Source organism: Heterodontus francisci, chromosome 29, assembly GCF_036365525.1.
Source record: "Heterodontus francisci isolate sHetFra1 chromosome 29, sHetFra1.hap1, whole genome shotgun sequence".
NCBI lineage: Eukaryota > Metazoa > Chordata > Chondrichthyes > Heterodontiformes > Heterodontidae > Heterodontus > Heterodontus francisci.
Window position 1 is genome coordinate 44,786,871 of NC_090399.1, and position 20,565 is coordinate 44,807,435.

Below are 20,565 nucleotides of genomic sequence, written 5' to 3' on the forward strand. Positions count from 1 at the left end.
AGGTGAAAGAATAAAAAAGGACAGATTATATGTAGAGTACAAAAGCAAGGAAGTCATGCTAAAAGTTTATTAACCGCTGATTAACTCTCAATGGAGCATTGTGTCCAATTCCGGGCTCCACACCTTAGGAAGGATGTCAGGGCCTTGGAGATGGTGCAGAGGAGATTTACCGGAATGGGACCAGGGATAAGGAAGTTCAGTTAATGTGGAGAGACTGGAGAAGCTGGGACTGTTCTCCTCAGAGCAGAGAAGGACAATGGGAAATTTAACAGAGCTGTTCAAAATCATGAGGAGTGTTGATATGGTAAATAGGCAGAAACTGCTTCCAGTGGCAGAAGGAACGGTAACCAGAGGGCACAGGTTTAGGCTGATAGGCGGCGGAAGCAAATTCAATAAAAACTTTCAAAAGGGAATTGGATAAATATTTTGAAAGGAAAAAATGTGCAGGGCTGCGAGCAAGGAGCAGAGGAGTGGCACTTACTGGGTATTGCTACCAAAGAGCCATCATAGGCACAGTGGGCTGAATGGCCTCCCCGTGCTGTATCATTCAATGATACAATGACAATGGTCATTTATGTCACTGATGTTTGTGGGATCTTGCTGTGCACAAAATGGCTGCCGCATTTCTGACATGGCCACAGTGACTACACTGCATGAGGTTGGTTGTGAAGTGTCCTGGGACATCCTGAGGGAATGGAAAGTGCAGCTGAAATGTGGGGGCTTCCTTTCTCTAACTGCTGTCAAAGTCAAGGCCAGACGTAACCACTCAACCAAAGTTCTGATTTAATTATCAAATCACCATAGAAACCACAAACAAAGCAGCACTGAAAGCGAGAGTACAAAACTTTTGAGATATATTTTACAGAACAGATCTGAGCAAAAACTACTTGGTTGGCCAAGTTTAAACAACAACAACTGACTACATGTACATCGGTGATACTTTTAGATACAATGAACAAGTGCCATCTGTGTGGCATTCCTTCGTCTCCTATTTAACGTAAAGGGCAAATGAGCCACTATCACATTGGATAGTGGATTAGACTTGAGGGGCTGAATGGCCTATTCTTGTTCCTATGTTAATGCACTTAGGTTGTGTGGGTCAAAAGTCTAACATAAGTGGGCAGAGAATTGCCCTGGGAACGTGTTAAGCATTGGGCTACAGAAAGTACTAATGCCTTTAACGGAGGTAAAAATGGGGGAGAAAGGAATAGAGGGGATAGGGTGGGAATAGATTATTCGAATGGGAGGAGGATTGCATGGAGTATAGGCAACAGAATAGAGCAGTCAGGCAGGAAGGCCAGTTTCTGTATCTAACCCCATGTTGTACCTGTCCTGGGAGTGTTTGATGGGGACAGGGTAGAGGAAGCTTTACTCTGTACCTAACCCCCATGCTGTACCTGTCCTGGGAGTGTTTGATGGGGACAGGGTAGAGGAAGCTTTACTCTGTACCTAACCCTGTTTTTTTTTTCAGTGACTGGGAGAGGGAGGGAGAGAGAGAGCGACAGTGTAGAGGGAGCTTTACTCTGTATCTAACCCCATGCTGTATCTGTCCTGGGAGTGTTTGATGGGAAAGTGTAGAGGGAGCTTTACTCTGTATCTAACCCTGTGCTTTTCCTGTCCTGGGAGTGTTTGATGGGACAGTGTAGAGGGAGTTTTACTCTGTATCTAACCCCGTTTTTTTTTCTTCTTTTTTTTCTTGTGTAGAGGGAGCTTTACTCTGTATCTAACCCCGTGCTGTACCTGTCCTGGGAGCACAAAAATCAAGGCTGACACTGCAGTGCTGGGAATACTCTGGCAGCAGGTTTGGCAGCAGGTGTAGGGAGACGAACAGAGTTAATGTTTCGAGTTGGATATGCCTCTTCTGAACTGAAGAAAGGCAGAAATGTGATGGGTGGTATGCTAATGAAAGGGGGAGGAGGAGGAAGAACTAAAGGGAAGGTCTGTGATAGGGTCGAGAGTGGGAGAGATTAAATAATAAAGATGTTATAGAACAAAAGGCATAGGGAGTGATAATCGTTGCAGCAAAAGACAAAGCATTTGTTTAGAGAGAGGGTTAATGACAGAATAATGAACAGCTCTGTCCAAAAGCAAAAACATAAAAAACAAGTTTAAGACTAGCACAAGGTTAAAAAAAACACCTTGGTCCACTTCTCCATCAGCCTCGACACCCCGTGGAACAGCACCTCACCTTCCGATTACGCATTTTACAGCCTCTGGACCCAACATTGAGTTCAATAATTTCAGACCATGACCCCCAATTTGATTGTCTTTTTTGAACCTTGTGCTCGTCTTAAACTTTTTTTTCATGTTTTTGCTTTCAGACAGAGCTGTTCATTATTCTACCATTAATACTCTGTCTGGACAAATACTTTGTCTTTTACTGCAACTATTATCACTCCCTTTGCCCTCCATTCCAGGACATCTTTGTCATTTAATCTCTCCCACCCTCCACCCTATCACAGACCATCCCTTTTGTTCTTCCTCTTGCTCCCCCCTTTTAACAGCATAAAACCCATCACAGTTCGACCTTCCTCAGTTCTGAAGAAGTTATTTCTGACTCGAAATGCTAACTCTGTTTCTCTCTCCGCAGATGCTGCCCGACCTGCCGAGTATTTCCAAGCACTTGCTGTTTTTAATTCCGATTTCCAGCATCCGCAGTATTTTGCTTTTATTTCAGATGCTCACATTGTGGGATCTTGCTGTGTGCAAATTGGCTGCCCTGTTTGCTAAGTTACAACAGAGACTACATTTCATTGGCTGTAACGCACCTTGGCATATCCTGGGGTTGTGAAAGACATTATATTAAGGCAAGTCCTTTTCTTTTTCTTCCCATGGCCCACACCTCAGTGACCCATTGAGACCAAACTTATTCCCAGTTCTGCCCCAGTCTATAGCTTGAGCTGATAGACTGTAACTGGAGCTGAGTTCTTCCGGCCGTCCCTCAATCCTGGGCTGAAGAACGGGTAAAGTTTCTCGGTGAAAGTGGCGGTGAAAGTGTAGAGGTGGGACATGCGGTCAGCGTCGTAGAAGGACACTTGCCCTCCCTCGTAGTCCAGGTAAATTCCAACCTTGCCTGGGTCAGACGTTGGGACCAGCCGGGTGGGGGGCGAGGTCAGGGCCCGGTAGTTGCTGCCGTTCCGGAGCCACATGGCCCAGTAGCCGTCCTGCGGGGACAGAGTGATGTCCCCCTTTCTCTGGGCTGACTCCCTCGCTACCCCGATCACCCACTCCGTCTTGTGCCGCACCTCCACCTCCCAGTAATGCCTCCCTGTCTCGAATCCCTCTGAACCCAGGACGCAGGGGGAGGGGTCGAACCTCCCCGGGTCGTCGGGGAGCTCCTGCCACGTCTCGTTGACCCCGGCGCTGGTCATGTCCTCCAGCAGGACGAGCCAGGGGTTGGCGGTGTTCGGGTCAAGGGTCAGCGACGCTGGGACTGTGACAAAGAAGAGGAAGCATATTAGTCAATCGGAAATTGTGATTTTTGGGAGTCGGAACATCTAGGGACGCAGGAACAGAAGGCGACCATTCAGCCCCTTGAACCTGTTCCGTTATTCAGTTAGATCATGATGGATATGTACCATAACTCCAGCTACCCGCCTTGATTTGTAACCCTAATAGCCTAACCTAACGAAAATCTAACTATCTCAGTTTAGGGACTTTCAATTGATCCCTGGCCTCCACAGCTTTTCAGAGCAAGAGTTCCAGATTTCCTCTACCCTTTATTTGAAGAAGTGCTTCCTGGCATTACCCCTGAATGGCGTAATTTCTGCCTGTAAATGATAACTGGTTAGAGAAATTTAATTCCCAGAAATTTCCAGATAAACAACGGGTAATTTTGCCAATGGGTTACAATTATGGAAAAATTTAGATATTCTCATGTTCTTCTCTTGATTAAAGAGGGATTTTAACTCCAGCACTGGCCCCTGGTGAGTCCGATAGTCCCCTAGGTGTGTCCGGCAGCCCCTGGGGAAGTCCAACAGCCTCTTCTGAGTCTTGCAGGCCTCTGGGTGAGCATGGCTAACACTGGGTGAGTCCAACAGCTCCCTGACCATGTCTGATGGGCCTCTGGTGAGCCAGGCAGGTCCCAGCTATGTCTGACAGGTCTCTGGTGAGCCAGGCAGGCCCCTGGTGTGTCTGACAGGACCCTGGTGTATTTGACAGGCCCCTGGTGAGTCAGGCAGGCCCCTGGTGTGTCTGACAGGTCTCTGGTGAGTCAGGCAGGCCCCTGGTGAGTCAGGCAGGCCCCTGGTGTGTCTGACAGGCCTCTGGTGAGTCTGACAGGCCCCTGGCGAGTCAGGCAGGCCTCTGGTAAGCCTCTGGTGAGTCTGAAAGGCATCTGGTGTATTTGACAGGTCTCTGGTGTGTCTGACAGGCCCCTGGTGAGTCTGACAGGTGTCTGGTGTATCTGACAGGTCTCTGGTGAGTCAGGCAGGCCTCTGGTGTATCTGGCAGGTCTCTGGTGAGTCTGACAGACCTCTGGTGTGTCTGACAGCCCCCTGGTGAGTCTGACAGGTCTCTGGTGTATCTGACAGGTCTCTGGTGAGTCAGGCAGGCCTCTGGTGAGTCTGACAGGCATCTGGTGAGTCAGACAGGCTCCTGGTGTGTCTGACAGGCCCCTGGTGTATTTGACAGGTCTCTGGTGAGTCTGACAGACCTCTGGTGTGTCTGACAGCCCCCTGGTGAGTCTGACAGGTCTCTGGTGTATCTGACAGGTCTCTGGTGAGTCAGGTAGGCCCCTGGTGTGTCTGACAGGCCTCTGGTGTGTCTGACAGACCTCTGGTGAGTCAGGCAGGCCCCTGGTGTGTCTGACAGACCTCTGGCGAGCCAGGCAGGCCCCTGGTGTGTCTGACAGGCCTCTGGTGAGTCAAGCAGGCCTCTGGTGAGCCAGGCAGGCCCCTGGTGTGTCTGACAGACCTCTGGTGAGTCAGGCAGGCCTCTGGTGAGCCAGGCAGGCCCCCGGTGTGTCTGACAGACCTCTCGTGAGCCAGGCAGGCCTCTGGTGTGTCTGACAGGCCTCTGGTGAGTCAGGCAGACCTCTGGTGAGCCAGGCAGGCCTCTGGTGAGCCAGGCAGGCCTCTGGTGAGCCAGGCAGGCCTCTGGTGAGCCAAGAAGGCCCCTGGTGTGTCTAACAGGCCTTGGGTGATCTTGCTGGTGTCACTGGATAGATGACCAGGAGTGGGAACCCTGTCTGATTTATTCTTCCTAACTGTGGGTCTCAGTGAAAGAATCCAGAGCCCAAGTGCCATTCAGCTAGCTCAGCACGATATAGCAGACTGAGCCTGGGGACATCTTGGAGGTGACCTGTTCTATTATTCTGCAATATAAATATATCAAAGATGTCAGCTGTGGCACAGTGGGTAGCACACTTAGCTGTGGGCCAACAGGTTGTGTGTTCATGCCCACTTGGAGGACCTGACCTGAGCATGTAATTAGACTGACAGGAAGTGTTGTCTTTCAGATGAGATAATAAACTGAGGCCTTGTCTGCCCTCTCAGGTGGAATGAAATGATCCCATGATCTTGAAGCAGATGTTTTCCCTGAGGTTCTGGCCAATATTTGTCCTTCACCCAATATCACTAAAGCAGATGATTTGGTCCTTCTTGCATTGCTGTTTGTGACTGGCTGTTAACTGGATGCTGCATTTTCTACATTACAAGAGTAATGGCTGTGAAGCTCTTTGGGATCTCCTGGGATTGTGAAAGGTGTTATCTAAACGCATTCAATAATCCCCGACAGACTGAATTATGCCTGTAATCCATGAATTATCGGGCTAAGTGTCGTGTTTGATAACAGGTCCCAGCCTTTTTTTAAATTCATTCTTGGGATGTGGGCATCACTGGCAAGGACAGCATTTATTGCCCATCCCTAAATGCTGTTGAGAAGGTGGTGGTGAGCTGCCCTCTTGAACCGCTGCAGTCCATGTGGGGTAGGTATTGGAACTATATCGCCGTTCCTTCACTGTCGCTGGGTCAAAATCCTGGAACTCCCTTCCTAACAGCACTGTGGGTGTACCTACCCCACATGGACTGCAGCGGTTCAAGAAGGCAGCTCACCACCATCTTCTCAAGGGCAATTAGGGATGGGCAATAAATGCTGGCCTGGCCAGCGACACCCACATCCCGTGAATGAATTTAAAAAGTTTCAGGATTTTGACCCAGCGACAGTGAAGGAACGGCGATGTAGTTCCAAGTCAGGATGGTGTGTGACTTGGAGGGGAACTTGCAGATGGTGGTGTTCCCATGCATCTGCTGCCCTTGTCCTTCTAGATGTTAGAGGTCGTGGGTTTGAAAGGTGCTGTCTAAGGAGCCTTGGTGAGTTGCTGCAGTGCATCTTGTATATAGTACACACTGCTGCCACTGTGCGTCAGTGGTGGAGGGTTATTGCTGGGCAAGTGCCACTTGATAGCACTGTTGACGACCCCTTCCATCACTTTGCTCATGATTGGGAGTAGATTGATGGGGCGGTAATTGGCCAAATTGATTTTGTCCTGCTTCTTGTCACTAGGTCATAGCAGGGAAATTTTCCACATTGTGGGCTATTAGAATTAGTGGTGGGCAGGTCCTTGCAAACAATATTTTTCCTCCCATGCCCATCTCGCGTCGGAGCCCTGCATCTGGTAGGGGGGGCAGTTCTACTGGTACCAGTAGCTGCTCAGTACATCACCCCAAGCAGCCAATCTCAATGGATGAAGCCAATCACTGAGGTGTTGGGATCCAATTCAACTGTCAAGGACAACATTAAAAAAAAACTCTGGGGCTGTACTCACCCTCTGAGCCTGGCATCACTCTCTGGGCCTGGCCGCACCGTCCATGCCTGGCTTCACCGTCTGGGCTCCGCCTCACTGTCTGGCCATCTCACCGTCTCGGCCTGGCCTCACCATCCGAGCCTGGCCTCATTATCAAGGCCTGGCCTCACCAGCTGGCCCCTGCCTCACTGGCCTTCACCTCACTGTCTGGGCCTGGCCTCACTGACTGGGTTTCACTTCATCATCTGGGCCTCACATGACCCTCTGGACCAGACCTCACTGTTTCAGCCTGGCCTCACCATCTGAGCCTGGCCTCATTATCAAGGCCTGGCCTGACCGTCTGGGTCCCGCCTCACTGTCTGGCCCGCATCTCACCGTCTCGGCCTGGCCTCACCATCTGAGCTTGGCCTCATTATCAAGGCCTGGCCTCACCGTCTGGCCCCTGCCTCACTGGCCTTTGCCTCACTGTCTGGGCCTGGCCTCACTGTCTGGGTTTCACATCACCATCTGGGCCTCACATGACCCTCTGGACCAGACCTCACTGTCTGGCCCTGGCCTTTCTGTCTGGGCATCAGATCACCATCTGGATCTTACCTCAGGGTCTGGTCCTCACCTCACTGTCTGTGCTTCACGAGCGGTGGGCAGCTTCATGGATAATTACATCTGTACTGCCCATGATATGCCCTCCATTAATGTCAACAACAATTTGCATTTATATAGCCCCTTTAACATAGTAAAATGTCTCAAGGCACTTCACGGGGGGCATTATAAAACAAAATTTGATGTCAAGCCACTTAAGGGGATATTAGGTCAGGTGACCAAAAACTTGGCCAAAGAGGTTGTTTCTGAGGAAAGTTGTAAAGGAGGAACGTGAGGTTGAGCGGCGGAGAGGTTTAGGGACTGTATTCCCGAGCTTAGGGCCTAGGCAGCTGAAGACACGGCCACCAATTGTGGATTGGGCATGCTGAAGAGGGCAGAATTAGAGGATTGCAGATATCTCAGAGGGTTGTGAGGCTGGAGGAGATTACAGAGATAGCGAGGCCATGGAGGGATTTGAAAACAAGGATGAGAATTTTAAAATTGAATTAAAAAATGTTGCCGGACCGGGAGCCAATGTAGGTCAACCGGCACAGGGGAGGTGATATAGGAACAGGACTTGGTGTGAGTTTTGGATGAGCTGAAGTTTGTGGAAGGTGGGAGATGGGAGGTTGGCCTGGAGGGAATTGAAATAATCGAGTCTGGAGGTAAAGGAATAGTGTGGGCCTGCTCCTGCCAGTGGCACGGAACCTCGGGAAACTGGACCACGAAGACCAGTGAATACTCTAATAAACCACTCCATTCCCTCTGTATACACGCTGACTGACCTGCTGTGTATTTATCAGCCCTGCCCGATTTTATCTCGGATTTTCAGCGGCTGCAGCATATTTTTGTTTCTCTCTGCCGATGAATTGTTTACCTGGGCTGATACTGTTCCTCATCTCCTTCCACACTCGGTACTGGAGGGGCCCTTTAAATAGCCCTAGGCACAGCTTCGCAGAGACCACGGAGGGGTGCTGAATCTCCTCATGGGGCCTGTGTACAGTAATAATACATTCGGTGAGTCAGGAACTGAAGGGCATAGGATCAACAGCAACGTAACAGCGGGTGAGGTGAGGAGACCTTTTTTAATGCAGATGTTTGTTAGGACATGGACTGATCTGCCAGTGACAATGAGGGGAGCAGAATCAGTAATAAGGCTAAACGAGGCAGGGAATAGTTCATTCTTTGGGAGTCAGCGCAGGCTCGATGGGCTGAAGGGCCTCCTCATTTGCAGTGACAGGCTATGATTCTATGAAGTACAATGAACAGATGGTGTACTGATATACATACCTCTCTCTCAGCCAATTGATTTCCTAAAAGAGAAGAACAAAATGTTAGTTGTTTATGGAAGTTCTATCATTATTTGTTAAGGGATGTGAAATAGGACAGGGGCGAGGACACAAAGCAAGGGGAACGCCATCTGTGTGAGATCTGCAGTTGCAAGTCACATTCTCGAAGTTGCTCATGCTGAAAAATAAACATGGTAAAGGAAAGCAAGGCTTCATCTCTGACAAAGCCTGTGAGAGTTTGCCCTGTGACATTAATAGATCCTTCCTCACTCCTCCTCTCCTTTCCCTCTATGGCATTCTCTGTTTCATGTGGGCTTTACTGGCAAGGCCAGCATTTATTGCTCATCCCTAATTGCCCTTGAGAAGGTGGTGGTGAGCCACCTTCTTGAACCGTTGCAGTCCATGTGGTGCAGGGACACCCACAGTGCTGTCAGTTAAGGAGTTCAAGGATTTTGACCCAGTGACAGTGAAGGAACGGTGATATAGTTCTAAGTCAGGATAGCGTGTGACTTGGAAGGGAACTTGCAGGTGGTGATGTTCCCATGCATCTGCTACACTTGTCCTTCTAGGTGGTAGAGGTCGCGGGTTTGGAAGGTGCTGTCGCCGGAGCCTTGGTTCGTTGCTGCAGTGCATCTTGTAGATGGTACACACTGCTGCCACTGTGCGTTGGTGGTGGAGAGAGTGAGTGTTTAAGGTGGTGGATGGGGTTCTGATCAAGCGGGCTGCTTTATCCTGGATGGTGTCGAGCTTCTTGAGTATTTTTGGAGCTGCACCCAGCCAGGCAAGTGGAGAGAATGCCATCACACGCCTGACTTGTGCCTTTTAGATGGCGGACAGGCATTGGGGAGGGGGCTTTTTTTTTTGCTGTGCTTGTTTTTCTCTTTCACAGTCCACCTAGAGCTGGAATTTGCAAGTTCTTTTCACTTTTTCTAGCTGGAGGGTAAAAGAAAGCAAGACACAGCAACGGATGTAGGACTATCCCAGCAATCATTGCAGCACAGAAAGTCCTCTATTGAATCTGCAGATTCTGTAGTTTCAGTCAAGATACCATAGAATCTATGAAAGCTCTTTGAAAGATCGATCCAATTAATCTCTCTCCCCTGCTCTTTCCCCGTGGCACTGCAAGCTTTTCCTTTTTAATTATCTATCCAATTTCCCTTTTGAAAGTTACAATTGAATCTGCTTCCACTGCCCTTTCAGGCAGTGTATTCCAGATCACAACAACTCACTGCATAAAAAAGATTCTTTATCTCACCTCTGGTTTTATTGCCAATTATCTTAAAATCTGCGTCCTCTGGTTACCAACCTTCCTTCTGGGGAATACAGTTTCTCCTTATTTACCCTTCAAAATCATTCACTATTTTGAACACATCTATTAAATCTCCCCTCACCTTCTTTGCTCTAAGAAGAACAATCCCAGCTTCTTCTCTTTCTCACATAACTGCAGTTCTTCATTCCTGCTACCATTCTAGTCCCCTGCAAGCTCTCCAAGGCCTTGACATCCTTCTTAAAGTATGGTGTCCAGAGTTAGATGCAATACTCCAGCTGAGGCCTAACCAATGATTTATAAAGGCTAAGCATAGCTTCCTTGCTTGCACCCTTAAGCCTGTATGAATGATAATACTATCACTACCACGGTGGATGCAGGTCTATCCCAGCAATCATCACAGCACAGAAAGTCCTCTATTAAATCAACAGGCTCTGCTGTTTTAATAAGAGGACTGCCACTACTGCTATGAATGCTGGGAATGCTCAAACCCCATGGCTCTTTCTTGTTCTCTGTCATTGTCCAGAAAAGAAAATGCCTATAAAACACATGCACACACAGATACACATACTTCGGGCTAGCTTCTTTCATTTCAGTTGTTCATGTCTCAAACTAGATGCAGATGAGTGAGGCCATTCAGCCCATCCATCCAGAAAGACCCACAGATGTTTGCCTCCGCTACCCCGCTTTACCCATTAGCTCTCCCCATGTGTGGATCGCTCTTTTGAGCCTTTCACCAGTTTGAGTCTGTGTTCCCCCCTGTCCGACCATCATGGTGTAATTAGAAGTCATGTTTCAGATTCATCTTCTCTCTGCCATGTGCTACTCTGAAAGGTCACCTTGCAGTTACCTCTGATAAGTCTCCCTAAATGTCCTATTTGTTGGTTTGTCCTATTTGGATTTCGAGGCAATCTGGCGGTTTGAGAGGTTCCATTCCGAATGCTGTTGCCTTATCTAAACCACCTAGTGTGAACAAGAGAGCCTCCCGCATAAAGTTCAGATCCACCTTAAATTAAACTAGACATGGTGTTGTGGCCTTGGCTCTGCGTGTATCACTGTTGCTTGTAAGTAAGGAAAGTTGTGGGTTCAAGTCCCCTTTCAGAGACTCAAGCACATAGTCTAGGTTAACACGCCTAATCCGACCCTGCGGGAATGCTGCACTCTGCTCTTGGAGGTGCCGTCTTTTGGATGAGATGTTAAACCAAGGCCCTGTCTGCCCTCTCAGGTGAATGCCCACATTCCATGAAAGAAAAATAAAGAAAGTCATTAATATATATGGTGAAAAGCTGAGGCACTAAGGCAAATCCCTGTGGAACACCATTTGTTACATCCAACAGATCAGAGAATGTTCCCTGTATCCCTACTCTCTCCTGTCCCCCAACCAATGACCAATTCTTGTCAACAGGTGATCTCAAATTTTGTTAATGACCTCTCGTCAAGAACCTCATCAAATGCCTTCTGAAAGTCCATCCCCATGCTAGTGACCTCCAAAAGAATCAACTAGGTGAGTCAAACGTGACCTACCCTTTACCAAACAATGAACACCTCTGGGACACCACAGATGATCTACAGTGGTATCTCCGTGTACTATGCAGCCTTGTGTTTGCACCTGAAATATCCATTCTATTCGATTTAGTTTGGTATTGGGGGCGGTGCGGGGATATCCCCAGCTGAAGGGGCGAGGACCTCAGTGCAGAACACTGCCGTGGTGGCACTACAAAATGGAAAAAAGGGCCTTAGCATTCCCGATCCGCGTTCTACTATCCTTATGAAAAACGGTGGCCAATGAGGGAAGATAAACACCAGGAGCATGCCAGCACATGGAGTAGTTGAGGCAAATTGCATAGATGCATTTAAGGGGATGCTAGATAGGTACATGAGGGAGAAAGGAATAGAAGGGAGTGTTGCTTGGATGAGATGAAGGCAGATGGGATGCGCAGGCTCATGTGGAGCACAAACATGGGCATAGACCAGCGGGGCCGAATGGCCTGTTTCTATGCTGTAAAATTCTATATCATTCTAAGCCCTTTCTCCTGCAAGCCAGGTAATTCTCACGAACAATATCATCCCTGTGCCCGCTGACCTACACTGGCTCCAGGTTAAGCAATGCCTCCATTTTACAATTCTCATTCTTGTTTTCAAATCTCTCCGTGTCCTCGTCCCTCCCTATCTCTGCAATCACCTCCAGCCCCACAAACCTCCGAGAGCTCTGCGTTCATCTAATTCTGGCCCCTTGAGCATCCCTGATTTTAATCGCTCTGCCATCGGCGGTCATGCCTTCAGTTGCCAAGGCCCTAAGCTCTGGAATTCCCTCCCTAAACCTCTCTCTCTTCCTTTAAAACGCTCCTTAAAACCTACCTCTTTGACCAAGCTTTTGGTCATCTGACCTAATATCTCCTGACGTGGTTTGGTGTCAAATTTTGATCAATAACCATCTTGTGAAGTGCCTTGGGATGTTTTGATATATTCAAGATGCTATATTAATGCCAGTTGTTGTTGTCAAAATGAAAGGATGCTCCCACCTCCTGGAAGGCTCCTTTCCCAGTCTCTCCCCTGTTACAGGCTTACCCAGGAGTATCCAGGGATGAAAGGATCGATCTCCAGGACACGGATGCCACCAGCTAACCGAGAAAAATCACCGGGCCATCAAAGAAAAAATTGGGTGTATCATTTATTTTTGTTTATTGTTATAAAAATATTGAGGAACAATCCCAAAGAAAGGCTGAGTGAGGCTGGGGCAGTTGGAGGTGGGAGCACTAGGAATATGTCTGGTTGTCTTAGTGTCTCTACCCTGCTACCTGTAGGAACTGCAGGCTGTCTCGTTGATTGGCAGCGTCCTGGCAGTATATGATATCCTTCTGAATGGAGATCAGAGCTCGCTGGATGCATCGCAGGTTTTCTTCCAAGGGTTGCAGCAGGCTGCTGGTGTGCTCGGCCAGCTCCTTCATGACGCCTTGCTCCCTCTGGTCCAGGAACTGGCGCATTCGCGCAAACTCCTCCGAGACGTGTCGGGTCAGACTCTCGATTGTCCCCTTTGGAAGCAAAAGCATGAACTCAGCAATGAAGAGGGTGCTGAACATTGGAAGAGGTGAGGAACAGTTGCACATTGAGACAGAAGCTGATACTTCACCTCTGGGACCGGACAGTTGCATTTGGTCAAACACTGACCTTTCACCTCTGGGACGGGCCTGTTTCAGTGCATCAGATACTGACCTTTCACCTCTGGAATTGGCAGTTGCAGCGGGTCAGATACGGACCTTTCACCTCTGGGACTGGGTGCTGAAGTGGCTCAGCCACTGATCTTTCACCTCTGGGACTGGACAGTTGCAGTAGGTCAGACACTGACCTTTCACCTCTGAGACTAATTAGTGTCGAGGGACAGGCAGTGACCTTTCATCTCTGGGACTGAGGTTCATACTGAGATGGAAGTCTCCTCTTATCTGGATCCTATTTGAAATGAGTCAGGCAGTCAACCCTGTTCCGAGTGAGCCCACTGTACATAATTGTTTTTTTTTTAGTTTAGAGATACAGCACTGAAACAGGCCCTTTGGCCCACCGAGTCTGTGCCGACCATCAACCACCCATTTACACTAATCCTACACTAATTCCATATTCCTACCACATCCCCACCTGTTCCTATATTTCCCTACCACCTACCTATCCTAGGGGTAATTTATAATGGCCAATTTACCTATCAACCAGCAAGTCTTTGGCATGTGGGAGGAAACCGGAGCACTCGGAGGAAACTCACGCAGACACAGGGAGAACTTGCAAACTCCACACAGGCAGTACCCAGAATTGAACCCGGGTCGCTGCAGCTGTGAGGCTGCGGTGCTAACCACTGCGCCATTGCTCCAATTTGGTGCTAAATTGTCAGCCTAGCTTAGGAAGACCACAGGGTACTGGATGTGATAAATGAGAACTGGTCTTGCTGGTACAGCAGGAAGCTCCCTTCTGAGACAGGGACTGGGATAAGGTAGGGAACTGTTGGCCAAACTGCGGCCTGTGTGTTAGGTCAAGCCAACAGTCTCGACTCACCCAGTTCACTCTTTCCCACCACCTCCTTCTCTCCTCAGTACCACTGCTGCTCTGAGAGTGTTCGGTATCACAGTGCAGAGCAGTGGTTCTCAAAGTGTGGTCACGAGAGTCCTCCCGGTGGTCTGCGGACTGTCCCAAAATGTAAGTCACTGACGCCCAATGCCAGGGCTGAGGCCATATGAGAGAACAGGCCAAAACCCTCACCCCCCACCACTCGATTTATATTCCTGTTGATTTTGTTCAATTAATTTCGATGTGAGATAACAGCAGTTTATTGTGATTATTCTATAACATTAGAATGTTTCAAATAAATGTGTTCTCCTGTTTATAATATGAAAATGTCTATCCTCTTGTTTCTGGCATGAATTAATAATTTATTTATGATATTTAATTAAAAAATTGCACATACATTTATTACATTTAAGTTGCGAAAAAGCAGCAAAATATTTATCATTTCCATAAGTTCCCATTAATTCTGATGAATTTTGTTTTGCGGTGGCAGTGAAAGCAGGTGGGGTGGGATCGGTAGGTGGTGCCCGGGGTCATTAGCCCCCGCCTAAGTGGTCCACACATGAAAAAGTTTGAGAACTAGAGGTGTAAATAGAGCTTTACTCTGTATCTAACCCCTTTTTTTTTATGTCGAGGGGGCCTTTATACCCCAGGCGCCCTTGATATATTTTTTTATGTCGAGGGGGCCTTTATTCCTCAGGCCCCCTTTATATACACACTTATATTTTTAAAATAACTTTATTAAAACCAGATAAATAAACAAAAAAAACTCAAATTAAAATGCCATTCTCGGCGTCGACGATGCACTCCAGTCCCTGCGGTGCCCACCGGTCGCGGAAGGCCTCAAGCGTACCGGCGGACACCGCATGCTCCTTTTCCAGGGACACCCGGGCGCGAACGTAACCGCGGAAGAGGGGCAGGCAATCGGGGAGGACGGACCCCCCGACGGCCCGCAACCTGGACCTGTGAATTGCCACCTTGGCCAGGCCCAGGAGCAGACCGACGAGGAGATCCTCCTCCCGGCCCAAGCCCCTCCGCACCGGGTGCCCAAAGATCAGGAGCGTGGGACTGAAATGCAGCCAGAATTTGAGGAGCAGCCCCTTCAGATACTCAAATAGGGGCTGCAACCTCGCACACTCCATATAAATGTGGAACACGGACTCGTCCAGGCCGCAGAAAGTACAGCTGGCCTGGGAGTCCGTGAACCTACTTAAAAGCTTATTGCTGCTCTGTGCAGCACCCTCCACCCCAGGTCCCCGATGTAAAGGGGGAAGACTCCCGCGTAGACAGACCTCCATCGGGGTTTCCCCTCGCCGCCAGATGGCAACGCGGACCGCCAGGGCGTGTCCAGCCGGCTGACGAGGGCGAGGAAGTGGAGAGTGTGCAGGAGCAGCCCGTACAGGAAACCCGTCCGCGCCGATTGGAATGGCACGGAGGGCATTTCCGAGAGGCGGCTCGGGTTGTGCGGGACCGGCTCCCGAGGAGGGTTTCGGGGCCTGGGTCCGATGAGCAGTTCCGGCCGAGCGGAGGTCAGCTCGGCCGGGATCGCTCCGCACTCCCGAGCCCCCTCGCCACCCGCAGTGAGGGGCGTCCCGGGGGTTTCGGCTATTCCTCCGCCCGCCGGACCGTCCCCGGAGCCGGCCACCCGGACAGCCGAGGCGCTCTCCTCCGCCGGCGGGGGAGCGCCCTGACTGGAGGCGACCATGTTCCAGACTCGGAAAAGATCCCGGTAAAAGACAGGCAACTCCCTCAGAGAGGCGCGGCTAACGGACTCCACCGGGAGCTGCGTGTCGTCTTGAAGGCAGTGACACTGGCAGAAAAAATACGTCGCCAGCGCACACCATCTGGGAGGACGCTCGACGTACAGGTATCTCTGCAGGGTCCGAAGGCGGAGAGTCGCAGCCTGGGTGCGGACGCACACCAGCGACTGACCGCCCTCCTCGATCGGGAGACTCAGGACCGCGGCAGAGACCCAGTGTTTCCTCTTGCCCCAGAAGAAATCGACGAGTTTCTTCTGGATCTTGGTGGCAAATACAGGGGGCGGGGCCAAAGTGACCAACCGGTACCACAGCATGGAGGCCACCTGTTGGTTTATGACCAACGCTCGGCCCCTGTAGGAAAGCACTCGGAGCAGTCCTGTCCAGCGCCCCAGCCGAGCGGTGACTTTCGCCTCCAACTCCTGCCAGTTTGCCGGCCAGGCTTCCTCAGCGGGGCTAAGGTGGACTCCCAGATCGAGGAGGTGCATGGTGCTCCACGCAAAAGGTGTCATCTCCTCCGGCAGGGAGTCCACCTGCCACTGATCAACCAGGAGTCCGGAACATTTCTCCCAATTGATCCTCGCGGAGGACGCGGCAGAAAAGGTCTGCTGGCAGTCGCGCATCCTCCGCAAGTCAACGGGATCTGTGATTGCGAGGAGCACGTCGTCGGCGTAAGCCGAGAGGACGACCCGCATGGCCGGCTCGCGCAGAGCCAATCCCGTCAACCTCCTGCGAAGCAGGCACAGGAAGGGCTCCACGCAGATGGTATACAATTGGCCGGACATGGGGCACCCCTGACGCACTCCTCTCCCAAATCGAAGGGGCGCCGTTAAGGACCCGTTAACTTTGACTAGACACTCTGCGGCGGCGTATAAAAGTCGGACCCGGGCCACAAAATGCGGCCCGAGTCCGAAAGCGCGCAGAGTCCCGAAAAGGTAATCGTGATCCACCCTGTCGAACGCCTTCTCCTGATCGAGGGAGAGAAAGGCGACCGACTGACCAGTCCTCTGGGAAAGATGGATCAGGTCCCGGACCAGGTGGATGTTGTCCTGGATGGACCGGCCCGGGACCGTGTAGGACTGGTCGGGGTGGATCATGTGGGCCAGCACGGAGCCCAGGCGGGTAGACATAGCCCGGGCAAAGATCTTATAATCCGTGCTGAGGAGGGAGACCGGACGCCAGTTTTTAAGCAGGCGGAGATCGCCCCTCTTCGGCAGCAGGACGATGACCGCCCTGCGCCACGAGAGGGGCATCTCCCCGGTCGCCAGGCTTTCCCCCAGGACCCGCGCGTAATCGTCCCCCAGGACGTCCCAGAACGCCCTGAGGAACTCCACGGTCAACCCATCCAGCCCTGGGGATTTGCCCCTCGAGAGCTGGTGGAGGGCGCCAGTCAGCTCCGCCAACGTGAGCGGAGCCTCCAATCCTTCGGCGCCCTCCGGGCTGACCTGCGGCAGGTCCTCCCACAAAACTCTGCGCGCATCCTTGCTGGACGGATCCGGAGAGAACAACGCACTGTAATAAGTCCGGACCAGGAGGCCCATTCCCTCCGGATCCGTGATGGAGGATCCGTCGTCGGCCAGCAGCTCGATGAGCTGCTTACGGACCCCCCGCCATTTTTCCAGCGAGTAGAAGAAGGGAGAGGCGCGGTCCAAATCTTCCAGGATCTGGATCCGCGACCTCACGTACGCGCCTCGGGACCCTATGAGCTGCAGGTTCCTCAGCGCGCCCTTCTTCTCTTTGTACGCCTGCCACAGGGCCGGGTCCGCGACGGCATGACCGAGGCGGGATTCCAAGTCGAGCACCTCCCTCTCAAGGCGCCCGATCTCGGCTTCCCGCCTCTTGGTCGACCCCTTCGCGTACTCCTGACAGAAGACGCGGATGTGAGTCTTGCCCACATCCCACCATAGCCTCAAGGAGGGGAAGCCCCCCTGCTTCCTTCTCCAGTCGGCCCAGAATCGACAGAACGAGTCCCGAAATCGCACGTCCTCCAGCAGCCGGTTGTTAAAGTGCCAGTACGCGGACCCCGCCCGCGTGCGGAGCGGAGTGAACTCCGCCCACACCAGGCGGTGGTCCGAGCACGGCACCAGCCGCATGGAGGCCGCCGAAACGCGGGAGACATACGCCTGCGAAATGTAGAGGCGGTCGATTCGCGACCCCCCTCCTCCAGACCTCCACGTGAAGGCGCTGGAGTCGGGATGGAGATTCCGCCAGACGTCCACCAAGTTAAGGGAGCTGATCAGTCCCCTCAACTTCTCCACTGACGCTTGGCCGCGCTGGGGACCGGAGCGATCCCCCACCTCGAGGGTGCAGTTAAAATCCCCCCCGAGGATGATGCACTCGCCGCTATCGATGGAGCTCAAGAGAGCGGACACTTCTTCAAAGAAGCGCGCTTGCAAAGCGCCGGGCCTGGGCGCGTACACGTTCACAAAGTGGAGCGGCACGCTACCCAGGCGAACGGCGAGTTGGAGCAAGCGGCCCGGCACTAGCTCCTTGACCCCCAAGATCTCCGGCTGAAAAGTCGGGGCCAACAAGATAGCCACCCCACTAGAAATAGGGGTGAGGTGACTCATGCAGACCCCACCCTGCCACTCCAGGAGCCAGGTGGCTTCGTCTCCCGGAACGGTGTGGGTTTCCTGCAGAAAGCTCACCGCGTATCTCCCTTCCCTAAGGACTGAGAGATTGTGAAATCTGCGGTGAGCCCCTCTGCTGCCGTTGATATTGAGGCTGGCTATGGTTATCTTCATGTCAAAGGTACTTAAAACCCGTCACCAACACCTCACTGTGAGGAGGGAGTGGAAGTGCACCTGGCCCTCCACTCACCCAGCAACCCATTGAGGAACACATTAAAACGGCGCCTCTCAACCAGTTTCACGTCCGCGCGCTTGCCCGCTATCTTAAGGGCGGCACGGACGGACTGGATGATCAGCGCCAGATTCGACCAACGGTCGAGGGCCAGCTGAACTTTATTGCGGCAACCTCTGCAAGCCGCGAGGAAATCCCGGAGTTCCGCCGTGGGGATGAGAGGAGATTCGGTGGGAGGCACGAGGGACTCCACCACCTCACTGGCGATGGAATCAAGATCATCCTCCGTGCCCCGCACCGAATCCCCATCCTCCTCCGGGTCGTCACCGCCAGCGGCCGACACATCCACCACACACTGTGGGGCGGACGTCCCGGCCGCGCCAGCTGGTCCCGCCTCCGTCACGATCCCACCCCCAGGATCGATGGCGGAGGAGTCCTCTCTGGGTTCTATTGTGAAACTGGAGCCTGTAGGCACCAGCGGTTCAGGACCACCCTCCACCTCCATCCCCAGGCCAATGAGTGGTCCAGGGGAGACAGAAGTTCCGGACTCCGGGAAACCAGCCGGAGCCGAGACTGGAGGCGGCGAGAGGAGGCCATCTCCCGCTCCGCCAGCACCCACAGGCCCAGCAGATGGGGCAGCATTCTCAGTTATAACTGGGTCGGGTGTCTCCTGGTTGGTGGTGGACTCCGGCTGGGAGGCCCGACCCTCTGGGGCCTCGCCCTCCCCTTCATTCAGGGCACCCGACCCAGTAGCTGTGGCGGAATGGGCGGTTTCCCCAGGCTCCCCCACCACAAGCAGGGCCCCACTTACTCCTTCAGGAGGGGCCTCACGTACCGGGGCCATCCCCTCCCCTCCATCCTGAGGAATAGGGAGCACCTGCCCGGACTTTGCAGCCTTGGTGGTGGCGGTAGGGGGAACCTGAGGACCAGAAACAGGAGGCAGCTCCCCTCCAACAGATGGGCCCTGCACCTCAGGGCCCTGTGTTATTTTTGTGGAGGGGTGCCTTCTCCTCTTTTTCGCACTTGGGCGCGGAGACTCAGAGACCTCCATGTCATCAGAGGCCTCCGCCTCCGCACCCTTTTTTCCCTTTTTAGTCACCCTGGGCCTGAGCCCAGCCCTGGGACAGGTGGATTCCATGGGAATGGGCTTTGGGCTGAGCTCAGGCTCGGGTTGAGTCAAAGTGTCCAGGGGACGCGCCTCATGATGTTTCTTTTTTCCCCGCGTCTTCCTTCCGCTCGGACGGACGCTCCCCTCCCCGCCAGAGGCTGTGAAAACCACAGCCTCCGGAACCAACTGAGCGGTGTCTGTTGGATGTGCGGGGGGAGTGGGAGGAGGTGCTGTGGAACCACTCTGGGCCGCCGAGGTGGAGCTGGCGGCCGGGAGGTTGGGGCAGTTCTTCCGAACATGCCCCACCCCCTTGCAGACGTGGCACCGCGCCCCGTCCGAGGTCCAAAAGACGCGGTAGGCCGTCCCCTGGAACTCCACATAAAATTGGCCCTCCGTGTCCTCCTCCCGCGCCAGCTGCATAAATAACTGGCGGCGGAAGGAGTAGACATGTTGGAGGCTGTGCTCCCGAAGACCAAGCCGGACTGGGGTGATCCCCGACCTCACCTCCCCCAGATGGTGCAGGTGGGGGAGGAGGAGCTCACTGGGAATGAAGGGTGGGACGTTGGACAACATTATCCGATGCGCAGTGGCCCCCAGAGGGTCCACTGGCAGGAAGGTCCCCCCCACAGTGAGCCCTTTACTCAGGGCCAGGGACACCGCCCGCTCGGTCTTCAAAAAGAACACAGCCTTCCCATACATCTTTGAGGCCGCAACAATGGCCGAGGGGCCGACAACCACGGCCATTGCCTTAACGCAGGCCTCAATAGACATGTTGGGGTGGGGATAGCTCTTCACCCCATGGCTGCATGTCAATAATTTAAAGGGTGACGGGGCCACGTGGGCAGCCACAGAAGCTGCAGCTGCGTAGGTAGTAGAGGGCCCCGCCACCGGTGATGAAGGGCTTGCCATGGGTCTAAGAGCTAAACCCACCCCAAATTGTGGACTTGCACACTAAATAACAGAGACTCACA

At 52.4% G+C, this 20,565-nt stretch overlaps 1 protein-coding gene across 1 annotated transcript in view; it reads right to left on the reverse strand.

The window, feature by feature from the left end:
- Positions 1 to 2,575: 2,575 nt before the first annotated feature.
- LOC137346023 (zinc-binding protein A33-like) overlaps positions 2,576 to 20,565 on the reverse strand; it is a 31,298-nt gene continuing 13,308 nt past the window's right edge. The window contains exons 3-6 of the mRNA XM_068009321.1: positions 12,679 to 12,912; positions 8,615 to 8,637; positions 8,202 to 8,317; positions 2,576 to 3,433 (exon numbers count right to left, since the gene is read on the reverse strand). Coding sequence (XP_067865422.1) covers positions 2,889 to 3,433; positions 8,202 to 8,317; positions 8,615 to 8,637; positions 12,679 to 12,912 — 918 coding nt within the window. The 3' untranslated portion in view covers positions 2,576 to 2,888. The remainder of the gene's footprint in view (positions 3,434 to 8,201; positions 8,318 to 8,614; positions 8,638 to 12,678; positions 12,913 to 20,565) is intronic.